Here is a 26,688-nt window from a genome sequence, read left to right as displayed (position 1 = left end):
ATTTCCACCACTGAGAAGAAAGGAAACACCTGAGTGGCCAGTGACAAGCAGTGTCCTTCTCAGAGGTAAGATTTGAACCTGTACTCCAGAGCTCGGCCTCTGGATTACAACTCAGTAATTATGACCACTATGTCCCCCATTGGTGTCAGTGTGCCTTGCTTTAAGATTCCAGTCCAGCATTCCGAGCAGCTGATGAAACACCCACCCTAAGATCCTACCCTCATGATTGCACAAATTAGATTCCCTACAGTGTGGAAACAGGCCCTTTGGCCCAACCAGTCCACATTGAACCTCTGAAAGAGAAACCCACCCAGACCCATTTACCCCTGACTAATGTGCCTAACATTATGGGTAATTTAGCATGGCCAAAGCACCTGACTTGCATATCTTTGGAGTGTGGGAGGAAACCCACGCAGACACGGAGAACGTGCAAACTCCACACAGACAGTTGCCCGAGGGTGGGATCGAACCTGGGTCCCTGGCACTGTGAGGCAGCAGTGCTAACCACTGTGCCACCGGCAGAGGCATTTATTCTCAAATGGATATTAACCACTCTTTCCTAGGAACGTTGAGAAATTTGCATTAATATAGCACTTTCAATACTTCAGGCCACCTATAGTATATTACAGCCAATTAAGAACCTGTGCAACAAAAACCAAAATTGCGAGAGAAGTTCAGGCAGTCTGGCAGCCTCTGTGGAGGGAAGGCAGTTAATGCTTTGGGTCATAGAGTCTCAAGAGAGGTAGAGTACAGAAGCAGACCCTTTAATCTGACCTGTCTCTGCCAACCAGATATTCTACATTAATCTAGTCCCATTTGGCCCATATCCCTCTAAACTCTTCCTCTCCATATATCAGGTGCCTTTTAAATGCTGTAATTGTGCCAGCCTCCCCCATTTCCTCTGGTATGTCATTCTCTAGCCCTCTACTTCCAGAGTCTCCTAACCTGGAGAAAAGACCTTGGCTATTTACTCCATCCATGCCCCTCATGGATTTATACAATTCTCTAAAATCACCTGTGGTCACTATGAAAATGAGTGAAACTAAACAGTTAATTCACACACTGCAATTTCCCATAAACAGCAGCGAAAGTTACATTGATCAGTGAAGTTAAAACTGAACGTATCTACTTGTGCGAACAATTACGGCAGTGTACAGCTGTAGATAACTTTATCCGCTGCAGGGAGCGGTGCAGCGGGAGGGCCAGAGTGGGAGCTGGCACCTTGGTCTTCTCTTGGCGGCTTTTGTACTTGTTGGTGGGGGTGGGCGGGTCCGGAGGTGGAGCATGCGCAGGCGCGCCAGGTTGGCGTCATGGCGGAGTCGGACTCCGAGGGCGCCAAGGTAACCATAGCAACGCGGGCCTAGACATCGCGTCGCCTCACTTCGAGCCCCGCTCCCAGAGCTCGGTGCCTGCAGGCACAGCCCTCGGCCTCAGAGTTACAGGGGAATGAGGGCAGGCGCTCAGGTAACCGCCGGGGAGCTGTCACTCCGCACAGCAAGATCCCTTCCTCAGCGATGGGCCGAGTGGTTATTGGTCAGAAGGTGGGATTCAGAGTGTGTACCTGTGGGGGAGAGGATTAGAAACTGTCGGGGTCAAGATCGGAATCTTATCATTGATGTACTGAAAACCTACTCTCCGAAAATACCCATTCACCCTCCGACAGTGCGGCACTCCCTCAGCACTGACCCTCCGACAGTACGGCACTCCCTCAGCACTGACCCTCCGACAGTGCGGCACTCCCTCAGCACTGACCCTCCGACAGTACGGCACTCCCTCAGCACTGACCCTCCGACAGTGCGGTGCTCCCTCAGTACCGACCCTCCGACAGTGTGGCACTCCCTCAGTACTGACCCTCCGACAATGCGGCACTCCCTCAGCACTGACCCTCCGACAGTGCCCACTCCCTCAGCACTGACCCTCTGACAGTGCGGCACTCCCTCAGCACTGACCCTCCGACAGTGCGGCACTCCCTCAGCACTGACCCTCCGACAGTGCCCACTCCCTCAGCACTGACCCTCTGACAGTGCGGCACTCCCTCAGCACTGACCCTCCGACAGTGCGGCACTCCCTCAGCACTGACCCTCCGACAGTGCGGCGCTCCCTCAGCGCTGACCCTCCGACAGTGCGGCGCTCCCTCAGCGCTGACCCTCCGACAGTGCGGCGCTCCCTCAGCACTGACCCTCCGACAGTGCGGCGCTCCCTCAGCACTGACCCTCCGACAGTGCGGCGCTCCCTCAGCACTGACCCTCCGACAGTGCGGCGCTCCCTCAGCACTGACCCTCTGACAGTGCGGCACTCCCTCAGCACTGACCCTCCGACAGTGCGGCGCTCCCTCAGCACTGACCCTCCGACAGTGCGGCGCTCCCTCAGCACTGACCCTCTGACAGTGCCCACTCCCTCAGCACTGACCCTCTGACAGTGCAGCATTCCCTCAGCACTGACCCACTGACAGTGCGGCACTCCCTCAGTACTGACCCTCCGACAGTGCGGCACTCCCTCAGCACTGACCCTCTGACAGTGCCCACTCCCTCAGCACTGACCCTCTGACAGTGCGGCACTCCCTCAGCACTGACCCACTGACAGTGCGGCACTCCCTCAGCACTGACCCACTGACAGTGCGGTGCTCCCTCAGTACTGACCCTCCGACAGTGCGGCACTCCCTCAGCACTGACCCTCTGACAGTGTGGCACTCCCTCAGCACTGACCCTCCGACAGTGTGGCAGTCCCTCAGCACTGACCCTCCCACAGTGCAGCGCTCCCTCAGCACTGACCCTCCGACAGTGCAGTGCTCCCTCAGCACTGACCCTCTGACAGTGTGGCACTCCCTCAGCACTGACCCACCGACAGTGCGGCACTCCCTCAGCACTGACCCTCTGACAGTGTGGCACTCCCTCAGCACTGACCCTCTGACAGTGCGGCACTCCCTCAGCACTGACCCACCGACAGTGCGGCACTCCCTCAGCACTGACCCTCTGACAGTGTGGCACTCCCTCAGCACTGACCCTCCGACAGTGTGGCACTCCCTCAGCACTGACCCTCCGACAGTGCGGCACTCCCTCAGCACTGACCCTCTGACAGTGTGGCACTCCCTCAGCACTGACCCTCCGACAGTGCGGCACTCCCTCAGTACTGACCCTCTGACAGTGTGGCACTCCCTCAGCACTGACCCTCTGACAGTGCGGCACTCCCTCAGCACTGACCCACCGACAGTGCGGCACTCCCTCAGCACTGACCCTCTGACAGTGTGGCACTCCCTCAGCACTGACCCTCTGACAGTGTGGCACTCCCTCAGCACTGACCCTCCGACAGTGCGGCACTCCCTCAGTACTGACCCTCCGACAGTGCGGCACTCTTAGCACTGACCCTCCGACAGTGCGGCACTCCCTCAGCGCTGACCCTCCGACAGTGCGGCACTCTCAGCACTGACCCTCCGACAGTGCGGCACTCCCTCAGCACTGACCCTCTGACAGTGCGGCATTCCCTCAGCACTGACCCACCGACAGTGCGGCACTCCCTCAGCACTGACCCTCTGACAGTGCGGCACTCCCTCAGCACTGACCCTCTGACAGTGCGGCACTCCCTCAGCACTGACCCTCTGACAGTGCGGCGCTCCCTCAGCACTGACCCTCTGACAGTGCGGTGCTCCCTCAGCACTGACCCTCTGACAGTGCGGCACTCCCTCAGCACTGACCCTCTGACAGTGCGGCACTCCCTCAGCACTGACCCACCGACAGTGCGGCACTCCCTCAGCACTGACCCTCTGACAGTGTGGCACTCCCTCAGCACTGACCCTCCGACAGTGCGGCACTCCCTCAGTACTGACCCTCCGACAGTGCGGCACTCTTAGCACTGACCCTCCGACAGTGCGGCACTCCCTCAGCGCTGACCCTCCGACAGTGCGGCACTCTCAGCACTGACCCTCCGACAGTGTGGCACTCCCTCAGCACTGACCCTCTGACAGTGCGGCACTCTCAGCACTGACCCTCCGACAGTGCGGCACTCCCTCAGCGCTGACCCTCCGACAGTGCGGCACTCTCAGCACTGACCCTCCGACAGTGCGGCACTCCCTCAGCACTGACCCTCCGACAGTGCGGCACTCCCTCAGCACTGACCCTCCGACAGTGCGGCACTCCCTCAGCACTGACCCTCCGACAGTGCGGCACTCCCTCAGCACTGACCCTCTGACAGTGTGGCACTCCCTCAGCGCTGACCCTCTGACAGTGCGGCATTCCCTCAGTACTGACTCTCCCGACAGTGCCCACTCCCTCAGCACTGACCCTCTGACAGTGCAGCGCTCCCTCAGCACTGACCCTCCGACAGTGCGGTGCTCCCTCAGCACTGACCCTCTGACAGTGCGGCACTCTCAGCTCTGACCCTCCGACAGTGCGGCACTCCCTCAGCACTGACCCACCGACAGTGCGGCATTCCCTCAGCACTGACCCTCTGACAGTGCGGCGCTCCCTCAGCACTGACCCTCTGACAGTGCGGCACTCTCAGCACTGACCCTCCGACAGTGTGGCATTCCCTCAGCACTGACCCTCCGACAGTGCGGTGCTCCCTCAGCACTGACCCTCCGACAGTGCGGCACTCCCTCAGCACTGACCCTCCGACAGTGCGGCACTCCCTCAGCACTGACCCTCTGACAGTGTGGCACTCCCTCAGCACTGACCCTCCGACAGTGCGGCACTCTCAGCACTGACCCTCCGACAGTGCGGTGCTCCCTCAGCACTGACCCTCCGACAGTGCGGCGCTCCCTCAGCACTGACCCTCCGACAGTGTGGCACTCCCTCAGCACTGACCCTCTGACAGTGCGGCATTCCCTCAGTACTGACTCTCCCGACAGTGCCCACTCCCTCAGCACTGACCCTCTGACAGTGCAGCGCTCCCTCAGCACTGACCCTCCGACAGTGCGGTGCTCCCTCAGCACTGACCCTCTGACAGTGCGGCACTCCCTCAGCACTGACCCTCCGACAGTGCGGCACTCCCTCAGCACTGACCCTCCGACAGTGCGGCACTCCCTCAGCACTGACCCTCCGACAGTGCGGCACTCCCTCAGCACTGACCCTCCGACAGTGCGGCACTCCCTCAGCACTGACCCTCCGACAGTGCGGCGCTCCCTCAGCACTAACCCTCCGACAGTGCGGCACTCCCTCAGCACTGACCCTCCGACAGTGCGGCACTCCCTCAGCACTGACCCTCTGACAGTGCCCACTCCCTCAGCACTGACCCTCTGACAGTGCAGCATTCCCTCAGCACTGACCCACTGACAGTGCGGCACTCCCTCAGTACTGACCCTCCGACAGTGCGGCACTCCCTCAGCACTGACCCTCTGACAGTGCCCACTCCCTCAGCACTGACCCTCTGACAGTGCGGCACTCCCTCAGCACTGACCCACTGACAGTGCGGCACTCCCTCAGCACTGACCCACTGACAGTGCGGTGCTCCCTCAGTACTGACCCTCCGACAGTGCGGCACTCCCTCAGCACTGACCCTCTGACAGTGTGGCACTCCCTCAGCGCTGACCCTCCGACAGTGTGGCAGTCCCTCAGCACTGACCCTCCCACAGTGCAGCGCTCCCTCAGCACTGACCCTCCGACAGTGCAGTGCTCCCTCAGCACTGACCCTCTGACAGTGTGGCACTCCCTCAGCACTGACCCACCGACAGTGCGGCACTCCCTCAGCACTGACCCTCTGACAGTGTGGCACTCCCTCAGCACTGACCCTCTGACAGTGCGGCACTCCCTCAGCACTGACCCACCGACAGTGCGGCACTCCCTCAGCACTGACCCTCTGACAGTGTGGCACTCCCTCAGCACTGACCCTCCGACAGTGTGGCACTCCCTCAGCACTGACCCTCCGACAGTGCGGCACTCCCTCAGCACTGACCCTCTGACAGTGTGGCACTCCCTCAGCACTGACCCTCCGACAGTGCGGCACTCCCTCAGTACTGACCCTCTGACAGTGTGGCACTCCCTCAGCACTGACCCTCTGACAGTGCAGCACTCCCTCAGCACTGACCCACCGACAGTGCGGCACTCCCTCAGCACTGACCCTCTGACAGTGTGGCACTCCCTCAGCACTGACCCTCTGACAGTGTGGCACTCCCTCAGCACTGACCCTCCGACAGTGCGGCACTCCCTCAGTACTGACCCTCCGACAGTGCGGCACTCTTAGCACTGACCCTCCGACAGTGCGGCACTCCCTCAGCGCTGACCCTCCGACAGTGCGGCACTCTCAGCACTGACCCTCCGACAGTGCGGCACTCCCTCAGCACTGACCCTCTGACAGTGCGGCATTCCCTCAGCACTGACCCACCGACAGTGCGGCACTCCCTCAGCACTGACCCTCTGACAGTGCGGCACTCCCTCAGCACTGACCCTCTGACAGTGCGGCACTCCCTCAGCACTGACCCTCTGACAGTGCGGCGCTCCCTCAGCACTGACCCTCTGACAGTGCGGTGCTCCCTCAGCACTGACCCTCTGACAGTGCGGCACTCCCTCAGCACTGACCCTCTGACAGTGCGGCACTCCCTCAGCACTGACCCACCGACAGTGCGGCACTCCCTCAGCACTGACCCTCTGACAGTGTGGCACTCCCTCAGCACTGACCCTCCGACAGTGCGGCACTCCCTCAGTACTGACCCTCCGACAGTGCGGCACTCTTAGCACTGACCCTCCGACAGTGCGGCACTCCCTCAGCGCTGACCCTCCGACAGTGCGGCACTCTCAGCACTGACCCTCCGACAGTGTGGCACTCCCTCAGCACTGACCCTCTGACAGTGCGGCACTCTCAGCACTGACCCTCCGACAGTGCGGCACTCCCTCAGCGCTGACCCTCCGACAGTGCGGCACTCTCAGCACTGACCCTCCGACAGTGCGGCACTCCCTCAGCACTGACCCTCCGACAGTGCGGCACTCCCTCAGCACTGACCCTCCGACAGTGCGGCACTCCCTCAGCACTGACCCTCCGACAGTGCGGCACTCCCTCAGCACTGACCCTCTGACAGTGTGGCACTCCCTCAGCGCTGACCCTCTGACAGTGCGGCATTCCCTCAGTACTGACTCTCCCGACAGTGCCCACTCCCTCAGCACTGACCCTCTGACAGTGCAGCGCTCCCTCAGCACTGACCCTCCGACAGTGCGGTGCTCCCTCAGCACTGACCCTCTGACAGTGCGGCACTCTCAGCTCTGACCCTCCGACAGTGCGGCACTCCCTCAGCACTGACCCACCGACAGTGCGGCATTCCCTCAGCACTGACCCTCTGACAGTGCGGCGCTCCCTCAGCACTGACCCTCTGACAGTGCGGCACTCTCAGCACTGACCCTCCGACAGTGTGGCATTCCCTCAGCACTGACCCTCCGACAGTGCGGTGCTCCCTCAGCACTGACCCTCCGACAGTGCGGCACTCCCTCAGCACTGACCCTCCGACAGTGCGGCACTCCCTCAGCACTGACCCTCTGACAGTGTGGCACTCCCTCAGCACTGACCCTCCGACAGTGCGGCACTCTCAGCACTGACCCTCCGACAGTGCGGTGCTCCCTCAGCACTGACCCTCCGACAGTGCGGCACTCCCTCAGCACTGACCCTCCGACAGTGTGGCACTCCCTCAGCACTGACCCTCTGACAGTGCGGCATTCCCTCAGTACTGACTCTCCCGACAGTGCCCACTCCCTCAGCACTGACCCTCTGACAGTGCAGCGCTCCCTCAGCACTGACCCTCCGACAGTGCGGTGCTCCCTCAGCACTGACCCTCTGACAGTGCGGCACTCTCAGCACTGACCCTCCGACAGTGCGGCACTCCCTCAGCACTGACCCTCTGACAGTGTGGCACTCCCTCAGCACTGACCCTCTGACAGTGCGGCGCTCCCTCAGCACTGACCCTCTGACAGTGCGGCACTCTCAGCACTGACCCTCCGACAGTGTGGTGCTCCCTCAGCACTGACCCTCCGACAGTGCGGCACTCCCTCAGCACTGACCCTCCGACAGTGCGGCACTCCCTCAGCACTGACCCTCTGACAGTGTGGCACTCCCTCAGCACTGACCCTCCGACAGTGCGGCACTCTCAGCACTGACCCTCCGACAGTGCGGCACTCCCTCAGCGCTGACCCTCTGACAGTGCGGCATTCCCTCAGTACTGACTCTCCCGACAGTGCCCACTCCATCAGCACTGACCCTCTGACAGTGCGGCGCTCCCTCAGCACTGACCCTCTGACAGTGCGGTGCTCCCTCAGCACTGACCCTCCGACAGCGCGGCGCTCCCTCAGCGCTGACCCTCTGACAGTGCGGCATTCCCTCAGTACTGACTCTCCCGACAGTGCGGCTCTCCCTCAGTACCAGCCCTCTGACAGTGTCACTCTTCCTCAGTATTGACTGATTGGCTTCAGTGTTTGAAACTAGCTATTTTATTTTCAGACAAAGCTTGTTACTAATCAACCATATGATGAAAGTCTGGACGTGAATGATCCAGAAGAGGTAGCTAGCATCTACACTCCATCTCCAAGGCAGCCTGGTAAGTCTCAGATAATGGAAGCATGTATTGTAAAGGAATGATAGATAGAGGAAGGTGCATGTTATCATTTGCAGACAGTATCATATGAAAAATAATGCATAGACTTGTATGATGTAACATATCTTGACAAAACTACAGTGGATGTGGTTGATGACAGAAATTATCAGAGATAAAGGCACATCAGAAGATACCAATGACGCTCTTCATGTTGATTGTAATGTGTTTCCACCTGACGTGTTTGCTTCCAATGTTTGGCCACGATCACCTGTATATATCTCTTGATATAATCTCTCATGTTTGTCCCTCCTTTTGTGAGAGCAGTGACTCCTGAAGGAGGTACAGTTCCAGGGACAGAGTGCTCTTCAGTTCATTACCCAAATAGCTATTGTAATGTGAGAATGCTGCTAATTCACAGCAGGAGGTAAAACAGGAGCCAAATTCCATTCTCACTCAATCTCCTGCACACACAGTTACTTGAACAGGAATCGCTAGTTAGTGGTCCAGACACAAAAGACTGCAGAGTGTTTTTTTGCCAGGGAGACCACATCCCACTTCAGCTTCCCTTACTGTTCCTGACAGAACACCTGCTAACTCAGCACCTACTAGGCATCGAACTTGACAGCTTCCTGTTTTGACTTAGAATCATTGAATCCTTTGTGTGTAAAGAGGCCATTCAGCCCTTCAGGTCTGCCCTGACCCTCCAAACAGCAGTCCACCCAGATCCAGCCTGTCCACCCTATCCCCATACTCCACATTTACCATAGATAATCCACCTTGCCTGATCATCCCTGACAACTGAGAAGCAATTTAGCATGGCCAATTCACCTAACCTGCACATCTTTGGACTATAGGAGGAAACTGGAACAACTAGAGGAAACCTATGCAGACATGGGGAAAACGTGCAAAGTCCGAACAGTCACCAGACGCTGGAATTGCACCTGGGTGCCTGCCACTGTGAGGCAGCCATGCTAACCACTGTGCCACCCCTCTGGTCACTGAGTAACCAAAATATAATGTTTCATTAAAGAGAATAACTGTTCAACCTAAACAGGTATTTTATACTCGGCTCCAGTTGCTATTTCGGAATGCATGGCCCTGCCACTGTCAGTACCCAGTCACTGTCTGCTCCTCCCTCTCGGGACTTCAACTGGAATTCAGTACTTAAATGTGTTTCACAGATCCTGCAATCATTGCATTAGAAAGAGTTATGCTGGAAAGAGAGATTGTCCTCCTCCAAGTAACCCTTGGTATTTTACCACAAATCTGTAGTGAACTGTTAATGGATTTATTTGAACATACAGCTCATCTTTAAAATATATTAGTTAGCAAAGAGTGCTCTGACTCACTGGAATGAGCTGCTGAGGCCTGCAAAGAAGTATGAACAGAGTTTATATCACAACCATTTGACTGTGTTCAGTTGTGCATAAGAATAAGTTACTAATTTGGATGAGAAGATGGGTGTCCACTCAGTCTCACTAATCTCACAGCATTCGTAAATATATCCCTTTCTTCTTAAAGTCACACTGTTTAATAACAATATTGAAATCTCTATGCCTGAGCCACGGCAGAAATAAAAACATTATTTACCCATGTATCTCATAATATGAGCCTGCTGCACCTTTGTAGCCAGTTTTCATTAAGACTAAACTCTAATGATTTTCTGAAATTTAATTTTCTCTACTTCTAGCTGGTCTCAGGTCAAACCGTTCCCAGACCAGACTCATGGCAGATAACAGCAGTGATGAGTATGAGGAGGAGAACAGTAAGATAACGTCCACTGAGGTAATGCATACATTCTCCACAACTACCAAGGGCTCTGCATTTTCCACAGCGTTACACCAACACTACACAAGGGAAAGGTGTGACTTGAAGGTAATGTCACCCAGGTAGGGCTCAAATCTCTGCGTATGCTGCTGTTAGCACAGGTTGGACAGCATACACATTCCTTTACATGTGCTTAACCCTACTGACTTGGATTTGGGTGTATGAATGTTTTTAAAGTGAAGAAACCTCATTGAAGGGCTAAAATCAGAAAGTCAGTACAGCATGGTGTTGGAAATAGTGGCCAAGAAGCCAAAATTAAATTAAAAAACAGCAATAAGATCATCAGTTCAAATTTGAAAGGCTATACCTGGAGGGAGCAGCATGCAGTGAAATGGTTAATTGGACTGTATCATTCTGTGCTGGAAATCATAATGGAATTGTGATAGGAATTCTCACACAATTTCTGTCCTCTGACCCTGTGGCAATGCAGTGTTACCTGACCCAACTGAAGGCAGTGTTCAATGATCTTTACCTCCTCTCGGGAAGATTTACCTAAATTTATGTGTTGTCTTTCTCCAGTTTAGTGACTTGAGGGTCTTAACAGCCAGAGAGCTATGTGTTTCTGCACCCTGAGTATTTAATATCTGTGGCAAGTTAGGCAAATTCTGGCTTTTCACAGAATATGAAAATACAGGCATTCCACAAAGGTAGTGGACTTGTCCCAGTCATCACTCAAGAAATTACAACACTGATAAATATAGAATAAGAATGCAATTGGATAGATTGTAAAAATGTAATTGAGAGTCTTTGTTCACTGCTGAGGTTAATGCATCTTTGCATGAGCAGCCATTTACATTAGCTGATGACTGAAGTTTTTGAAGTTCTGTTTGCTACTTAGTAAAGCCCCCATTTATATATAGAACATATAAAAAGGATGAATTAAAGAAGCTGTCAGGATCTTGAATGCAGGATGTCTCAACAAAATGTATTACATGATCACTGCTAGTGATGCCAGCTCCTGGGAGTAGCGGGAGTCGATAATCTGTCACCAAGTTCAACAAAAACCTTTGGGAAGATTATTCTCTTGATCTGATCAAGCAATCGAGCAGGCTTCAGAATTTTGCAATTTCTTATGATGCGTCGCTTGGGTCCTCTGTATACATTCCAGAAGTCTCCTCCCTCAAGGATTTGACAGGCTCCAGATAGGAATGTAACAGATTAAAGCTGATTACTACCACTGGTACTCAAAGTGTCTGACCAGCTGGAAATTCTTCCAGTTTCTCTGTCCACTAGCATTGAAATGGTTCATTGTAAATTCACCGAGCAATTGACTGTTTCAGACCTTGACCTAATCCATGCTGTCCACTAGTCCCTGCCCTGGGATGATTTGTTTCAAGTGTAACAGTGGAAGGGTTTCTCTAACCCAAAGGATACCAATCAGCCAGGTTTCCTGTTCTGGATCACCATTCATTTTTCCTAGAAAATGCTGCGTGTATGTAGTTATTATAAATATTTAAACCTAGCCATTTGCAAACAAATCTGCTGACACTCACATCTGAAAATGATCAATAGGTGCAATTGCAGGTCACTGAAGAAGGAAGTAGATCAAGGTCCTCAAGTAAATAGTATTCCACTGCAGAGAATGGGTATGGGCTCAGCAGCAAGCTGAGATCCTGTCCATGAACAATAAAAGGGAGAGCTCCACAAGCTGAACGACCTTGTCTCAATTGGAGCTTTTTGTGCCCTTTTCAGAGAGGTATAAGTTAACATTGTGCCTGGTTCTTCTCAGATTTTAATTGATGTCAATTGATCACAGGTTCATGTAAAGATAACTTAGTAGGAGGCAGATGGTCCAAACCAGAGCTGAGCTCTAAGGAGCAAAAAGGTTTTGAATTGGATCCATGTTCAGTTGGTACTAATTGATATAATCTCATTGGGCTAATTTTTGTGCAAAAGTCCTAGATAAAACTGCCAAATTTGTGGAATTACCTGGTAGAGATTTTGTTTAAAGTAGATAAAGTTTGAAATCCCATGTACTTGCTTAGAAAATATACCACAAGATTCAATGGTTTTTAAACAAATCAACATTACTAAATTATACAAGTAAATGTAATACATTTTACAACATATAGTTATGTGTACACAATTTATCTATAATCCAGAATTAATGTGAAGTAAACATGAATTAATGTGGAAACTGGTAAAATATTTTTTATACCATACACATGACCCAGCATGTTCAGCCAAAACAAATCCTACAAATATCTCAGTAACCCACCCAGTTGAGCGTGATCTCCGTGTCACAAAATTTCTTTTAGAACTCTATCTCACTCAGAAGAATTTCAACACCTCTCTTTTAAAGCTGGTTTGGTCCCAACCAACAGCCGCTCAACCCCACCTAAATTTCACAGGTACGATCCTTAACCGAAAGGCACTCTTTTTCCAGATCTCTGTCAGATTTGCTCCTTGTCCCCACCTTACTGGTCATCTTTGCCAGCTGAGCTGACCTGAAATGTCATCCATTATATTGACCAGACTATTGTCTAGCATCTAAATGCAGGACTGTACTACTGCCAATAATTGCTCGGCTCTTAGAAGCTTAACCTCTTCTCCTGAGACTGCATCTCTCTGGTCAAACATAGCTGCACTCCAGAATCATTGGTGCAGTTCCAGCTTTTGAGCTGCTTTGAGCAGAACCCTAAAGCTCATGGACTGGCCTTTGCCCTAAGTGCATGAATCCAATTTCAATAGCAGTTCAGCACCATTGAGTCACCTTTACAGACTTTTGCACTCACTCACTGACTTGAACTGACTGTTGAATTGCTGTTCAGTGACCCTTAAATTGTTTTGATTAACTGATAGAAACACTCCAAGAGAGTTTTAAATGTGATTAGCAGTGGAACATCTTGTGCTTATGATGCAAATTACACAGGCTGCTGGCTTGCACAGCACGTATTATAACTACAAAGATATTGATTTTATAATAGTTGACAGTTAGAAAAGAGGCAGTCAGCCAAGGTTCCTGCTCCTGTACACTGTCCACAGGCCTTTGAGTAGATATTTGCTAATCAATCCGTACAGTGATGTTATACATACTTCTGGAGCAGATAGGAATTGACCCCAGGCCTCCTGGAGATTTTTATTTAAGAAGGACAAGGTCCATCTTGTTAAGTTCATTTAGATTGCTGCAATATTTTTAATCAGCCTGTTTAAATGTGTTATAGGAGAAAGTGAGGTCTGCAGATGCTGGAGATCAAAGTTGAAACTTTATTGCTGGAACAGCATAGCAGGTCAGGCAGCATCCAGGGAACAGGAGATTCGACGTTTCGGGCACAGGCCCTTCTTCAGAATGTGTTATAACACACTTCTGGAGCAGGTGGGAGTTGAACTCAAGCCTCCTGGCTCAGGAGTAAGACAACTACCTCTGCACATCAAAAGCCCCTATTTTGAATTGATCTGTGCAAGCATATTCTGATACACTTCTGGCACAAGTGGGACTTGAATGTGGACATCCCATTTTTACTAATCTATTTATATTTTCTCATCAACCTGTTCAGAGATAATTTTACACACCTCTGGAGGAGGTGAGATTTAAACCTGGTTCTCCTGGCCCAGAGGTAGGGACATTACTAATGTGCCACAGGAATCCAAAGAATCTTATTAATTTTTAATTTCTTATGAACAACCTGTTCAGAAATGTTATGACACATCTCTGGATCAGATAGGACTTGAATCCAAGCCTCCTATTCTAGAACTAGGGACACAACCATAACATCACAGGAGCCCTGAGACCCTTGTGCAATATTTTCTACTGAACCTGCTCAGAGACATCATTACACCCCGCAGGAGCAGGTGGGACTTGCACCCAGGCCTCATGGATCAGAGTCAGGGACCACCACAGTCATGAGGTCCTAATTTATGTGTGGGAACAGGATCAGCCTCACCTGTAACTCTTAGAGTCCAGATTCTTGTTGTAAGCATCAGGCAGAGTACCAAAGTCAGCAACTCCTATAAAATTTCCAGAAAGAGACAATACGTCTAGGAGAGGGAAAATTAAGAGTTTTTTCTCATAGATGGAAATAAAGTAGCAGCAAGCTTAGCAACAAGGGGAAAAGCTCAATAAGCTAAAGTTACGACTTAAAGATGGGCAGTTTTTTGCAACTATTCAACAGGAGAAGAAGAAAGGATCAAAGGCCATGCAGCAGGGGTTTGTGGAGAATGAAGATGAGGAGGAGGATGAGGATTCAGATGACACAGAATCTGATGATGATGATGAGGAGCATGGAGCACCACCAGAAGGGTGAGTCAAATCAAGCTGAGTGGAAATGAAAGCCAGAGAACTCAGCCTGATGGCTTGGTCATTGTCAACATCGAGTATTGAGCTGTTGCAGGAAGAGTAAGGCTTTATTCCTCTTGCACGCGCTTTTAAATCAGACACGAATCACATCATTCTGAATTCTGTAAGAAGCCTTCTTTTCTTTTGTTAATTAGGTTATTTGATTTAGTCAAACAAATATATTGGTGCAGATTGAAACTGCCACTGGTTTAGGAAACATATGTTTGTAATGTACATTTCCATAAATAAAATTTTATAAACTGTCTAAAGTTTAAGCTCTGGTTCTCACATTCACCATCTAGCTTTCTAGATTAGAATATTAACTTTTTAATGCTCCCTCACTTGAGACAAAGCCTGTTATAATTGGCTATTCACACTTCACAATTGCAGGAATTGTTCAATTGCTAAAACTACTTATGATTTTTATCAACCAATGTGTACTGTAGGCAAATCATGCCACTAGAAAGTACTCACTATATGCAGTCAACAATTGTACTCAATTAGTATCTTTGGAGACCACTAAGGTTTTTCTGTAGAGCTCTTGATGTCTGAAGCTGTAAGTGGCAAGATTTTGAGATTGATATTCCAAGTCCACAGTCAGTGTTTTCAGTCAGGCAATTCTTTTGAACCTGTTTACAATTTCACAGGAAATGCAGAGAAAGTAATTCATTGCTCTCCATGTCTCTGGCACATTTGCCAATGTTTTCTAGTCTGATTTTTTGATTTAACATCATTGTTAACTCATTTAAAATGACCAATTTATTCATAGCTTTTATTTTTCACACAAAATAATGCCTTTGGGCTCATCGGCGTTGATCATACCATGAGCTGATCCCATTCACACTGTGTGCTTTAGTTGCATTGTGGTCGAGGGGAACCTGAGCATTACCCAGAAGTTGAACAGAGAGCTTTGTTGCTGTGTATCCCTGTACTAGGTGCATAAATGGTATGAGCACGTACTCTTCTCACACAACAGACAGTATATTTATGCCAAAATAAGAAACATTAGTTGCAAGATGAGACATGAAATACTAAGATTCTTTTTACTTTTATCTTTAAAAAGGTAAGCTTTTTAAAGATAAAAGGATTTTAATGAGATCTTAATTCTTAAGTCCTTGAGTTTTCTGAGTTTTGTCTTTTAACAGACTCTCTCTTATCTCACTATTTAGAGATTTTCCTCATATTATTTTCTGTGGTACCATGTACAGAATTAGTTTAATGTCAGATCTAATTATTGTTATTAGAATCAGGTACTGACTCACTACCCATAATTTATAATGTTCTGTCTCTTTCAGTGCATATGATCCTGCAGATTATGAGCATCTTCCCACTTCCAATGAGATAAAGGAACTGTTCCAGTATATCACCAGGTAAAAGTCACGAATAATTTGTTTCAAGTAGATTTTGTTTTTCATGGGATGGGGATGCCACTGGCAAGGACAGTATTTGTTGACCGTCGCTGGATGCATTTGCACTGAGTGACTTGCCATGTCATTTCAGAGAGCAGTTAGGAGTCACCCACATTCCTGTTGTTCTATGGTGCTTTTATATTCTAGCGATCGTTTTAGAGAATCTCCTATGGCAGAACTTTAGCAACAGTATCCTCCAGTTTACATTCTCACCTGCCTCAATTTTCCCTGAGGTGTGAGGCAGAAGGATCCACTGATTGCTGCTGAGATGCATACATTGCAAGAGGAGTAGGCCAATCAGCCTTTTGAGCTGGCTCCCCATTTAATGTAATCACAGCTGACTGAAAACTTCAAAAATGCCTTTTTCCCACTTTATGTTCATAACCCTTTCTAACTCATTCTGTACCTGTACAACATGTATTTGTGCACCAGCACAGTTTACTCAACTCATTATCTTCCTGTACAATATGCACTTGTCTCTTAATATTTTCATGGGGTGTGCGCGTTAATAGCTAGGCCAGCCTCTATTGCCCATCTCTAATTGCCGTAGAAAGTTAATGTTGAGTTGCCTTCTCAAACCACTGTGGTTTTTGGGGCCTGAGGAAACCTGCAGTGTTGTTAGGAAGGAGATTTCAGGATTCTAACCTAGCAACAGTCAAAAAATGTTGATGTAATTCTAAGTCAGGATAGTGTGAGGCATGGAGGGGACCTTGCAGGTGGTGGTGTTCCTAGACATTTGCTGCTCCTGTCCTTCTGGGTGGCAGTTGCTGAGGATTTGGAAGCTGCTGCTAAAGTAAGTTTGGTGAGTTGCTGAGGCACTGTTTACCTGCACAGTACATACATAACCTGCAGAGAAAATACTTCCACCAGGAAATCCAAAACCAGTGACCAACCAACAATCCAAGGTGACTCATAAATCCAATACTGAATCAAATAGATGGTTGGCCTCTGATTTTGGATTCTCCTCATGGAAATATTTTCTCCATATCTACCTCAGTGACTTATAAATCCCAGCAGGGAATTAAAAGATTTGCTGAGAAGGCTGAGAGAAAATGAATATATTTGAAGGTAATTCGATGGAATGTAAAGACCTGTACAGACTAATTGGGCTAAATGTTCTGTTTCCTTGCTGTATGTATTTTATGTAATTCTTTGTACTTATAACACTATTGCCTTCTTGAGAATAATTAAAGATGGGTAATAAATGCTCCCCAGTCAGCAACGCACTTATTCCATGAAAGAACAAATTAAAAAACAGTTTGCCTCTTAAATGCATCAATGCTGTTAAACGAGTCTAGAGAAGTGTTTTTGACTGCTTTTGGCTTTGTGTGTGACAGATATACTCCGCAATCCATTGAGCTGGACCATAAGCTGAAGCCATTCATTCCAGACTTCATTCCTTCAGTGGGTGATATTGATGCCTTTTTGAAGGTTCAGAAATTAAATATTTATATTATCACAATTCAGTTTCCTTTTCTACATTGTTATTTTTCTGAAGTTAATTTTGTTTTTAGTTTGTTATTCAAACACTTGTAATTATTCTTTTTATCTCTTAACAGTGCTGATGAATTACTGTCTGTTCCACATACTGCAGAAACATATCAAACTAGGAAGTGGTCTTGACAACCTAATTCACTGATCCGATATTAGGATGAATAATACTCACATAATACCCTGGTCCAATTAGACACAGCTCAGCATATTACAGCACATTAAACTGTTTACAGATTTCAGCCCCTCCAGCACACCAGCACCTCATAAAAATTAATTTAAAAATGACTTTGAATTCCCATTTGCTGAGTTATTTCCCATGTGACCTGCAGGTACCTCGCCCTGATGGGAAACCTGACAACCTGGGCCTGATCCCATTGGATGAACCTTGTGCGAAGCAGTCTGATCCGACTGTTCTGTCACTGTGGCTGACAGAAAATTCGAAACAGCACAGTATCACGGTAAAGAGCTGGATGTTTAATAGAGGTGATGCAGCTTCTTCTGGGAGCTGGTGCTCTAGTAATATTACTGATTAACTCAAGCACCAAAAGCAGTTCAGTGCTGTCACTAGGAATTCATAGAATGCAATGGCGATTGTGTGAAATGTTTGCGGTGCATCTGCTTAAACTGTGAATAGTATCCAGTCACCTAATTCTAGATTATACTGTAGAGGCATTTCTGGAGAAAGTGCATTGAACTGTAGCATTGACGTATTGTTGATTACAGGCACCTAGGAATTGCAATCTTCCAAAAAAACTATTGATGCTGTGGCTCAGTTAAAAATTTCAAAACTGAATTGATTGACTTTTTTTGTTAGATAAGACTTTTAACAATTAAAGAACAAAGAAAGATATTTGGAGCGAAGATACAGAACAGTCATAATCTAACTGAATAACCTCCTGTTGGTATATGGGACAGATTTGAAAGAATTAATTTTGAGTTGCATGCAAGATGGAGTTTTTCATTTAATGGTGGAGTATGGGGTGCACACGGTGCCAGAATTGGAGGAGCATAGGTATCACAGTGTTGTGGGCTGGATGGTGTTAAAGAGAAAGAGAGAGCTGAAGAAATGGAGGGATTTGAACACATATGGTTCATTTTAAATTTGAGGTACAGATCTGTGACTGAGTGGATGAGGAAAGCAAAATGGAGAAATCTGTCTATGGTTCAAATTCTGGCACAACACCTATAAAAGGCTTCAAAGTACTTTTTGTGGTCAAGTTACTGTTCCTGTCTTGCACAACAGCAATTAAAGGTGAAAAGCCTGGAGAATGCAGAGAAAAATCCGAAAGCTCTTGATAACTGGATGGACAGCATCAGTGAACTGCATCATTCCAAACCACCTGCCAATATTCACTATACCAAGTGAGTGATGTATGTTCCCTTTTGTGCTCCTTCCTGTCTCCAGTGCTAGCTTCATTGCCCTAGATATTCAGGATCCAAACAGCAGCATGGTTGTGTTCAGTTTCCTCCACAGTTGCAATGACGATGAATACTTAGTCATGCTGTGGTACCACGGATGTGGTATCTGAAGCCATCTCTCTGTGCTGCATCTTTGAACGTTTACAGGATATCCTTTCGTGGCTTGGTATGTTTGTCTAACTGATGACTGAGCTGCACTGAGCAGGAAGCTTCCCAAATAGATTTTTCCTAACCCACACTCGATGTTGAATTTTTTGAATTCAGCAGTAAGCTTTTATGCACTTGTCTTCAACACTAAATTAGGGAGAGCATGAGCTCGGGGATCCTTCTCCTGATCACTGTCAGTGGAAAGGGCAAGGGCAGTACATGATGTCAAGGCTTGGTTCAATAGCCATTGATATTCATTGGCTCATCTTGAATATGATTTGGAGATGCCGGTGTTGGACTGGGGTGTACAAAATTAAAAATCTCACAACGCCAGGTTATAGTCCAACAGGTTTAATTGGAAGCACACTAGCTTTCGGAGCGACGCTCCTTCATCAGGTGATCAGAGCCTTGAGAAGAGGGGAATAAACCCTCAGCTTGTAGCTATGGCTTGAAGCAAGTTCCTGTTCTTCCTTTTAGGCCGATGCCTGATATTGAAGCTCTCATGCAAGAATGGCCACCAGAGTTTGAAGAACTGCTAGGAAAGGTTAGTAAGTCTGATTAAGGCTGCAACCGTATGCATTTTATTAGCATTGTGAGCATGAAATATTTCTCTCGGTGACTACATTAAATAACTCCTTTCATCATAGGTGAGCCTGCCTACAGCAGATATCAACTGTGAGCTAACCCAATACATTGACATGATCTGCGGTAAGCACAACTGTTAGCATTAAGTAATCAGCAAGTAAAAAGCTAATAGTACATTGGGTAACTTTGAAACACCTGCCAAACAGTGCATGTCAGAACTCTCTTCCATCTCTGATCAGACCTGGGTGATCATTCAGCCTGAGGAGATGAGCTGCTGTGTTCACTGTACGATCTTCCATTTAAGAAAACTGCTTCTTTCAGTTGAACCATCTCCTCAGGCATAACAGTGGCCATCTCCTCAGCCTCAGCAGCTCAAGGCAAGGGACAGGAACAGATTGACATGTTGTTGACTGTCCAGTAGATAGTGTGTAGGGATCATTCAGGCTCACACTTGGCTGTGATGTTTCCTTCATGCCTCATGTTTCGACCACTAACGTGGCTGGTGAGGAATAGATAGTTTAGAGTCCTGTGGAACTGGCCCTCAGCAGGATCTAGTATCTGACACACAGAAGCAGAAAAAATCTGTATGTTTCAACCATCACCATAGAACTGAGAACAGAAAATGTCATTGTGAAGTTGTGGAAATAACACTAGCCCACTGCACTGTACTATATTGAGCTCAGACCCACATCTTTGCACCAGAACACCAACCAACAATAGAGATCGTCATGACTGTTGTTGGAAAACAAAAATAAAATGTTAAAATGCTGGGAATACTCAACAGGTCTAGCAGTGTCAGTGGTGAGAGAAGTGGAGTTAGCAATTATCATTAACTCTGTTTTGCTGTCCACAGCTACAGACAGAGATGCTGAATATTTTGTTAATTCTGGGCATACTTATTAATTAAAACCAATCATCAGTGCGATTTCTTTTTCTTTTTGAGAAGATTTGTAGCTCAGGTTGATGTTCAAGTTATAAGTTTGCTCGCTGAGCTGGCAGATTTGTTCTCAGATGTTTTGTCACCATGCTAGGTAACATCATCCTCTGGTGAAGCGCTGGTGTTCTGTCCCAGTTTCTATTTGTGTGTCATGGTCTCTTAAGGTGGGTGATATTTCCAGTTCTTTTTCTCAGATGTTGGTAAATGTAGTCTAAATCAATGTGTTTATGATGGAGTTCCGGTTTGAATGCCAGGCCTCCAGGAATTCCCATGCGTGTCTCTGTTCAGCTTGTCCAAGTATGGATATGTTGTCCCAGTTAAAATGGTGTCCTTCTTCATCTGTGTCTATGGATACCAGTGATAGCTGGTCATATCTTTTGGTGGCTGGTTGGTGCTTGTGTATCCTGGTGGCTAGTTGTTTATCTGTCTGTCCGATGTAATGTTTGTTACAGTCTTGCGAAGTATTCTGTATATGAATTTGTTTTGCTAGTTGTTGATACAGGTTCCTTTAGGTTCATCAGTAGCTGTTTCAGTGTGTTAGTAGGTTTGTGGGCTACCATGATGCCAAGGGGTCGGAGTAGCCTGGCAGTCATCTCCGAGATATCTTTGTTGGGTAATGTGGCTAGAGTCTCTAGGCACGTTGTGTCTACTTTCTGGATTAGAGTGGTTATGGAAAAGCACAGCAGTTCAGGCAGCATCCGAGGGATTTTCCTGCTCCTGGGATGCTACCTGAACTGCTGTGCTTTTCCAGCACCACTCTAATTCAGAATCTAGTTTCCAGCATCTGCTATCATTGTTTTTACCACGTTGTGTCTACTCGTTTGGGCTTGTTGTTTTGGAATTGGCGGACTATGTTTATTGGATCCAGAGTGTGGTGCTGGAAAAGCACAGCCGGTCAGGCAGCATCTGAGGAGCAGGAAAATCAGAATCAAAAGCTTTTGCCTGAAACATTGACTTTGCTGCTCCTCGGATGCTGCCTGACCTGCTGTGCTTTTCCAGCACCACACTCTCCACTCTGATCTCCAGCATCTGCAGTCCTCACTTTCGCCTGTGTTTATTGGGTACCCAATCTGCTTGAATATTCTGTATAGGTATTTTTCTTCTGCTGTTCGTCGTTCCTGGGTGCTGCAGTGTGTCATGGCCCGTTTAAATCATGTCCTGATGCAGCTCCATTTGTGGGTTTTGGGATGATTGCTTCTATAGTTAAGTATCTGGTCTGTATGTTGCTTTCCTGTAGACGCTGGATTGCAGTTTTCCATTAATTGTTCATTCCACTGTGACACCTAGGAAGTGGAGTCTGTTGTTCTCCTCTTCTGTGAAATTTATGCCAGTAAGGATGTTGTTGATGATGATGTAGGTTTCCTCAAATTTTTTCCGTTTTGTGATGACAAAGGTGTCATCCACGTAGCGAACCCAAAGTTTGCATTGGATTTGGTTGGGTTGGCATCATGGTATCCCATAAACCTACCTTTACACTGAAACAGCTACTGATGAATCGAACAACCAGCAAAACAAATGTCATTTACAAAATACCATGCAAGAATTGTAACAAACGCTACATTGGACAAAAAGGGCAGAAAACTAGCCACCAGGATACGAAAGCACCAACTAGCCACCAAAAACTAACCAACTATCAATGGTATCCTTACATACAGATGAAGGACAACTCATCCATCCTAGGACAGGCTAAACAGAGACACCCACCGGAATTCCTAGAGGTCTGACATTCAAACTGGAACTCCATCAATAAACTCATCGATTTGGACCCCATTTACCAACCTCTGAGAAAAAGAACCAGAAATGATATCACTCACCTCAACAGACCAGGGCACACAAATAGAAAGCAGGACAGAACACCAGCGCTTCACCAGAGGCTCACTGATGATATTACCGAACATGGTGACAAAACGTCTGAGTACAAACCTACCAGCTCAGCGAGCAAACTTACAACCTGAGCAATAATCAGTGGTTCTTCATGAGTTCATTAACTAAATCTCTATTGAAACATTCCCTTTAACTGGCTCCAGTCTAGACTGTTAATACTAATATTCTGTATGTCTTTGTTGTTTCAAAACTTCTTATTTTGCCGCTTCCTTCCACAGCAATCCTCGATATTCCTGTATATAAGGACCGCATTCAGTCCCTACATGTGCTTTTCACCCTTTACTCTGAGTTCAAAAATTCACAGGTAAGAGTCATTAGGATAGAGTCTGAAAAATCTGGGTCTCTGTCTCTTCTCTGAGCCAGATTCAGCTAGTAGGCTGTAATCAATGCCTGGTAGATTCTTCTACAAACAGCAATTTTGTAAATGCTCCCACCATCTTTCCTGTTTCTATCTTCAGCAATAGTTGCAATCTGCTGTGGAAGACGCTTATACTAAATGAAGGCAGCAGCTCTGGTTCAGTGGGTGTCACTCTTGCCACAGTGGATTGTGGGTTTAGATTACACTGAGTGAGTGCTGTACTGTTGGAGGGTCAGTACTAAGGGAGTTGTGCTGCAATGTTGGAGGGTCAGTACTGAGGGAGTTGTATGGCACTGTTGGAGGGTCAGTACTGAGGGAGTTGTATGGCACTGTTGGAGAGTCAGTACTGAGGGAGTTGTGCTGCACTGTCGAGGGTCAGTACTGAGGGAGTTGTGCTGCACTGTCGAGGGTCAGTATTGAGGGAGTTGTATGGCACTGTTGGAGAGTCAGTACTGAGGGAGTTGTGCTGTACTGTTGGAGGGTCAGTACTGAGGGAGTTGTGCTGCACTGTCGGAGGTTCAGTACTGAGGGAGTTGTGCTGCACTATCGGAGAGTCAGTACTGAGGGAGATGTACTGCACTATTGGAGAGCCAGTACTGAGGGAGCTGTGCTGCACTGTCAGAGTGTCAGTACTGAGGGAACACTACACTGCTGCCTTTCAAATGAAATATAAAGCAATGGCACATGTAAATGTAAAGATTCATATGGCCACTATTTTAAAGAAAAGGAGGGGAGTTGTCCTGAATGTCCATGGTAACTTGATGACTAAAGAAAATGATGTGGAAATAATTTAATTGCAGCTTGTGCAACTCTATCATGCACAGAGTCCTGCATCTCCTTTGCCACATTGCACCTTCAACAGTATTCAATTAGCTGAAAATTGCTATAGGGCATCATGAGAACATGAAAGGTTCTATAGAAATAGGCTGCACCTGTGGCAATGCAAATTCTGGGTGGAACACAATACACACACAGGTATAATTGAAGTGATGCTTGTACGTTCCCTTTCAGTAACTGTGTTGTATCAGTGCTTTGGCTCTTGAAGACACTGACACTGTTCTACAATGATCACAGTGGCTGTGGCAAACACAATGATGTTAATTCAGCAGAGTTGTAATAAGTAGCTTTTCAACTGCTTCAGCAAGAGCAGTTGAAAATGCCAGAAACTCTGGTGTTGTAAGAAATGTTGAAATTACTAACTCCGTAACTTACTGAAAATAAGTTGGTTATTGGGAATAATGTACATCCAGTATGTGTTAAAGATGCAGCTTTTTTTCTGATTTACACTTTACCTCTGAAAAGGCAATAGTTAGAAACATTTTTTTTCTTTATTTTTGAACTAGGAATAGGCAGTTCAATCCTTTAAGTCTGCTCCACCATTCAGTTAGCTTGTGACTGATATGTTTGTGTTTCAAATTCCACATTCCGAGCTACACCCAGTAACCTTTGATTCCATTGCCTAATGAGAGTAAATCTATCTCCACCTTAAATATCCAATGCACCTGTCTCCTCCTCCTGAGGCAATGTCTTCAAATGTTGCACAGCCCTCTGCGAGAAGATCATTCTTCTCAACTTTGTCCTGAAAGGGCAACCTTATTTCATTTAAAATCAGTGCCGCCTACTTCTATACTCACCCACAAGTGGTAACCTCCCTTACATGTCTACCTTGTCAAGACAGTTCAGGATCTATACCCTGCAATCAAGTCACCCCTCACTCTTCTAAACTCCAGTGGAAACAAACCCAGTCTGTCCAACCTTTCCTCAGAAGGCAACACACTCATTTCAATATCAATCTAGCAAGCCTCATCTGAACCACCTCCAATGCATTTTATATCCTGCCTTAATGCCATGTCTAACTGGAACATAACATTATTCCTTTAATTTTCAATTCCTATTGTATTCCATTAGCTGTCTTTTTGTGATTCCTGAACTAGACCACTCAACACCTCAGACTTCTGCACTCCTCCTCCTCCTTTTAAATAATACTCAGCTTTTTGTTCCTCTTGCCAAAACGATCTTCATATTTTCCCACATTATAGCCCATGCCTTTTGTTATAAATACTTGCAGAAAGCATTCAAAGGTTCTGTTCTCTTTGCAGCATTTCAAAGCTCTCGCAGAAGGGAATAAAGTGAGCAGCTGTGAGGAACCTCCATCCCACAGTGCAGAAGTGGACGCAGTAGCATTCGACTGAGTAGCACCTCTTTAGCAAATTATTCTCTCTGATGGAAAAGTCATAATCTTCCTTTTGTTCTAAATACAAACATTAAGTTGTTTTATTTTTATACTTTCTGTATAGTTTTTCCTAATAAATATTATTCTGTACAATGCCTCTCCTCGTTGGTTATCATGTCTATCATGACTGGACAAATATGTCACAGGGACCTTATACATACTGTTACATCTGTCAGCAGATTTTAGTTGAATGTGTGGTCATCCATCAACTTTGCCATCAGGTATAATTTTTATTTTAAAGTTTCACAGACATAGCAGAAAGGGAGGTAAAGATTCACTATTCAACGTGTTCTTTGCTGTTGTGGTGCGTTATGATCCTAGCTGATAGTAATACCATACAAGTCAGTTCCCAGAATGAAAGCTGGATTGATAAACTGTAAGTTTTATTTTTACAATTTGTTTACCGTGGCGGTCAGTTACCGAACTTATTCACAAGAGGCTGCCACATGTGCTTTAACAAAATAACATCAAAGTTTATCATAAAAGGGGAAAAAATTGCAAACTTTTATAAACTATACAAACTATAATTTTGTTACAGACATCAAGTGAAGATTCAACTGTTTTTTTACACACAACCTTTAGAGGTACTCAAACCACAGTCAGAGGTCATTCTGTCTCCACTTTAAACTTGCTTGTTCCATTTATATGGTTGAACTTGATTTCAAATCTGTGCATTCATTCAATGTTAATGCATGTTGCCTTGAGCCCTTTGAACAAACGGCTAACACAGCTCATTTATTTAATAACATGCATTTCTTAAATTCCTGTTAAGCTGCCCTGCTGCAGTTACAAGCCATCTCTCTCTTGATGAAACACACACACACACACACACACAGCCTGGTCTTTGGGTGGTTCTCGCCCAGCCCACATCTCATGAGTTCCATCTCTCTATCACATTTTTTTTCCTATCTACCCTTGTTTCTAATGCACTAAATTACTTGCCTCAAACTCTAAGGCTGTTAAACCTTCATCAAAAATGTATGTATCAACCAACATCAGACACCCTGTTACCACTCAGAAAAAAATTAACATTAAACTAAAATTGAGTTTTTTCCCTTGGTGCACAATATGAAAATACAAATCAAACATAAAGCTGTACATGTTTTGTCCAATTTAGAACCCAAACAATAACATGTCATGAATCTTCATTGCAGATACAAATCCAATCCTTCTCTATAAATGTTTCATCAAAGCTCATTTAGGAAAAACAGTCTGAGAATTTTGTCTCTGACCCTTGAAGGTGATCAAACAAGTTTTAGGGGCTTCAGTGACTTGAAGACAACCTCGAGAGACCCAGGTACCTTCTATGTTTAGTTATTCTTGAAAACATGTCCAGCTCCTTTCTGAGTTCCCAATGAAACTGCTTTGATTGCACATAACTGCAATACATTCTCACAGCTCTACTGAAAAGGAGCGGCTCTTAGCATCTAAACATAATTCAGTGCTTGTATAACTAATAATCATATCCACTGTTCTCCCTGACCTATGATGGTCATAGAGTCATAGAGATGTACAGCACGGAAACAGACCCTTCGTTACAACCAGTCCATGCCGACCAGATAACCCAATTCAATCTATTCCCACCTGCCAGCACCTGGACCATATCCTTCCAA

The 26,688-nt window shown here is 47.1% G+C and overlaps 1 protein-coding gene across 4 annotated transcripts; it reads left to right on the top strand.

The window, feature by feature from the left end:
• Positions 1 to 1,293: 1,293 nt before the first annotated feature.
• On the top strand, positions 1,294 to 25,170 carry ift46 (intraflagellar transport 46 homolog (Chlamydomonas)). Of its 4 annotated transcripts, none has more exons than XM_087976306.1 (12): positions 1,294 to 1,340; positions 8,413 to 8,509; positions 10,197 to 10,291; positions 14,446 to 14,573; positions 15,905 to 15,979; positions 17,356 to 17,449; positions 17,842 to 17,970; positions 18,756 to 18,874; positions 19,556 to 19,622; positions 19,726 to 19,786; positions 22,703 to 22,788; positions 24,942 to 25,170. In XM_087976306.1, the coding sequence occupies exons 1-12, from the start codon at positions 1,311 to 1,313 to the stop codon at positions 25,032 to 25,034; spliced, it is 1,074 nt and encodes a 357-aa protein (XP_087832432.1). In that variant the 5' UTR covers positions 1,294 to 1,310; the 3' UTR covers positions 25,035 to 25,170. The 4 variants fall into 4 exon arrangements, with proteins under 4 accessions (XP_087832432.1, XP_087832429.1, XP_087832431.1 ...); XM_087976303.1 differs by having other exon boundaries at positions 10,197 to 10,381; XM_087976305.1 differs by having other exon boundaries at positions 1,327 to 1,464; positions 10,197 to 10,381.
• The last annotated feature ends 1,518 nt before the right edge of the window (positions 25,171 to 26,688 follow it).

Source organism: Chiloscyllium plagiosum, unplaced genomic scaffold (assembly GCF_037043375.1).
Source record: "Chiloscyllium plagiosum isolate Xiang-an unplaced genomic scaffold, Cpla_swu_hap1 HiC_scaffold_29, whole genome shotgun sequence".
Taxonomy (NCBI): Eukaryota; Metazoa; Chordata; class Chondrichthyes; order Orectolobiformes; family Hemiscylliidae; genus Chiloscyllium; species Chiloscyllium plagiosum.
This window is presented reverse-complemented; position numbering and strand designations above follow the sequence as displayed.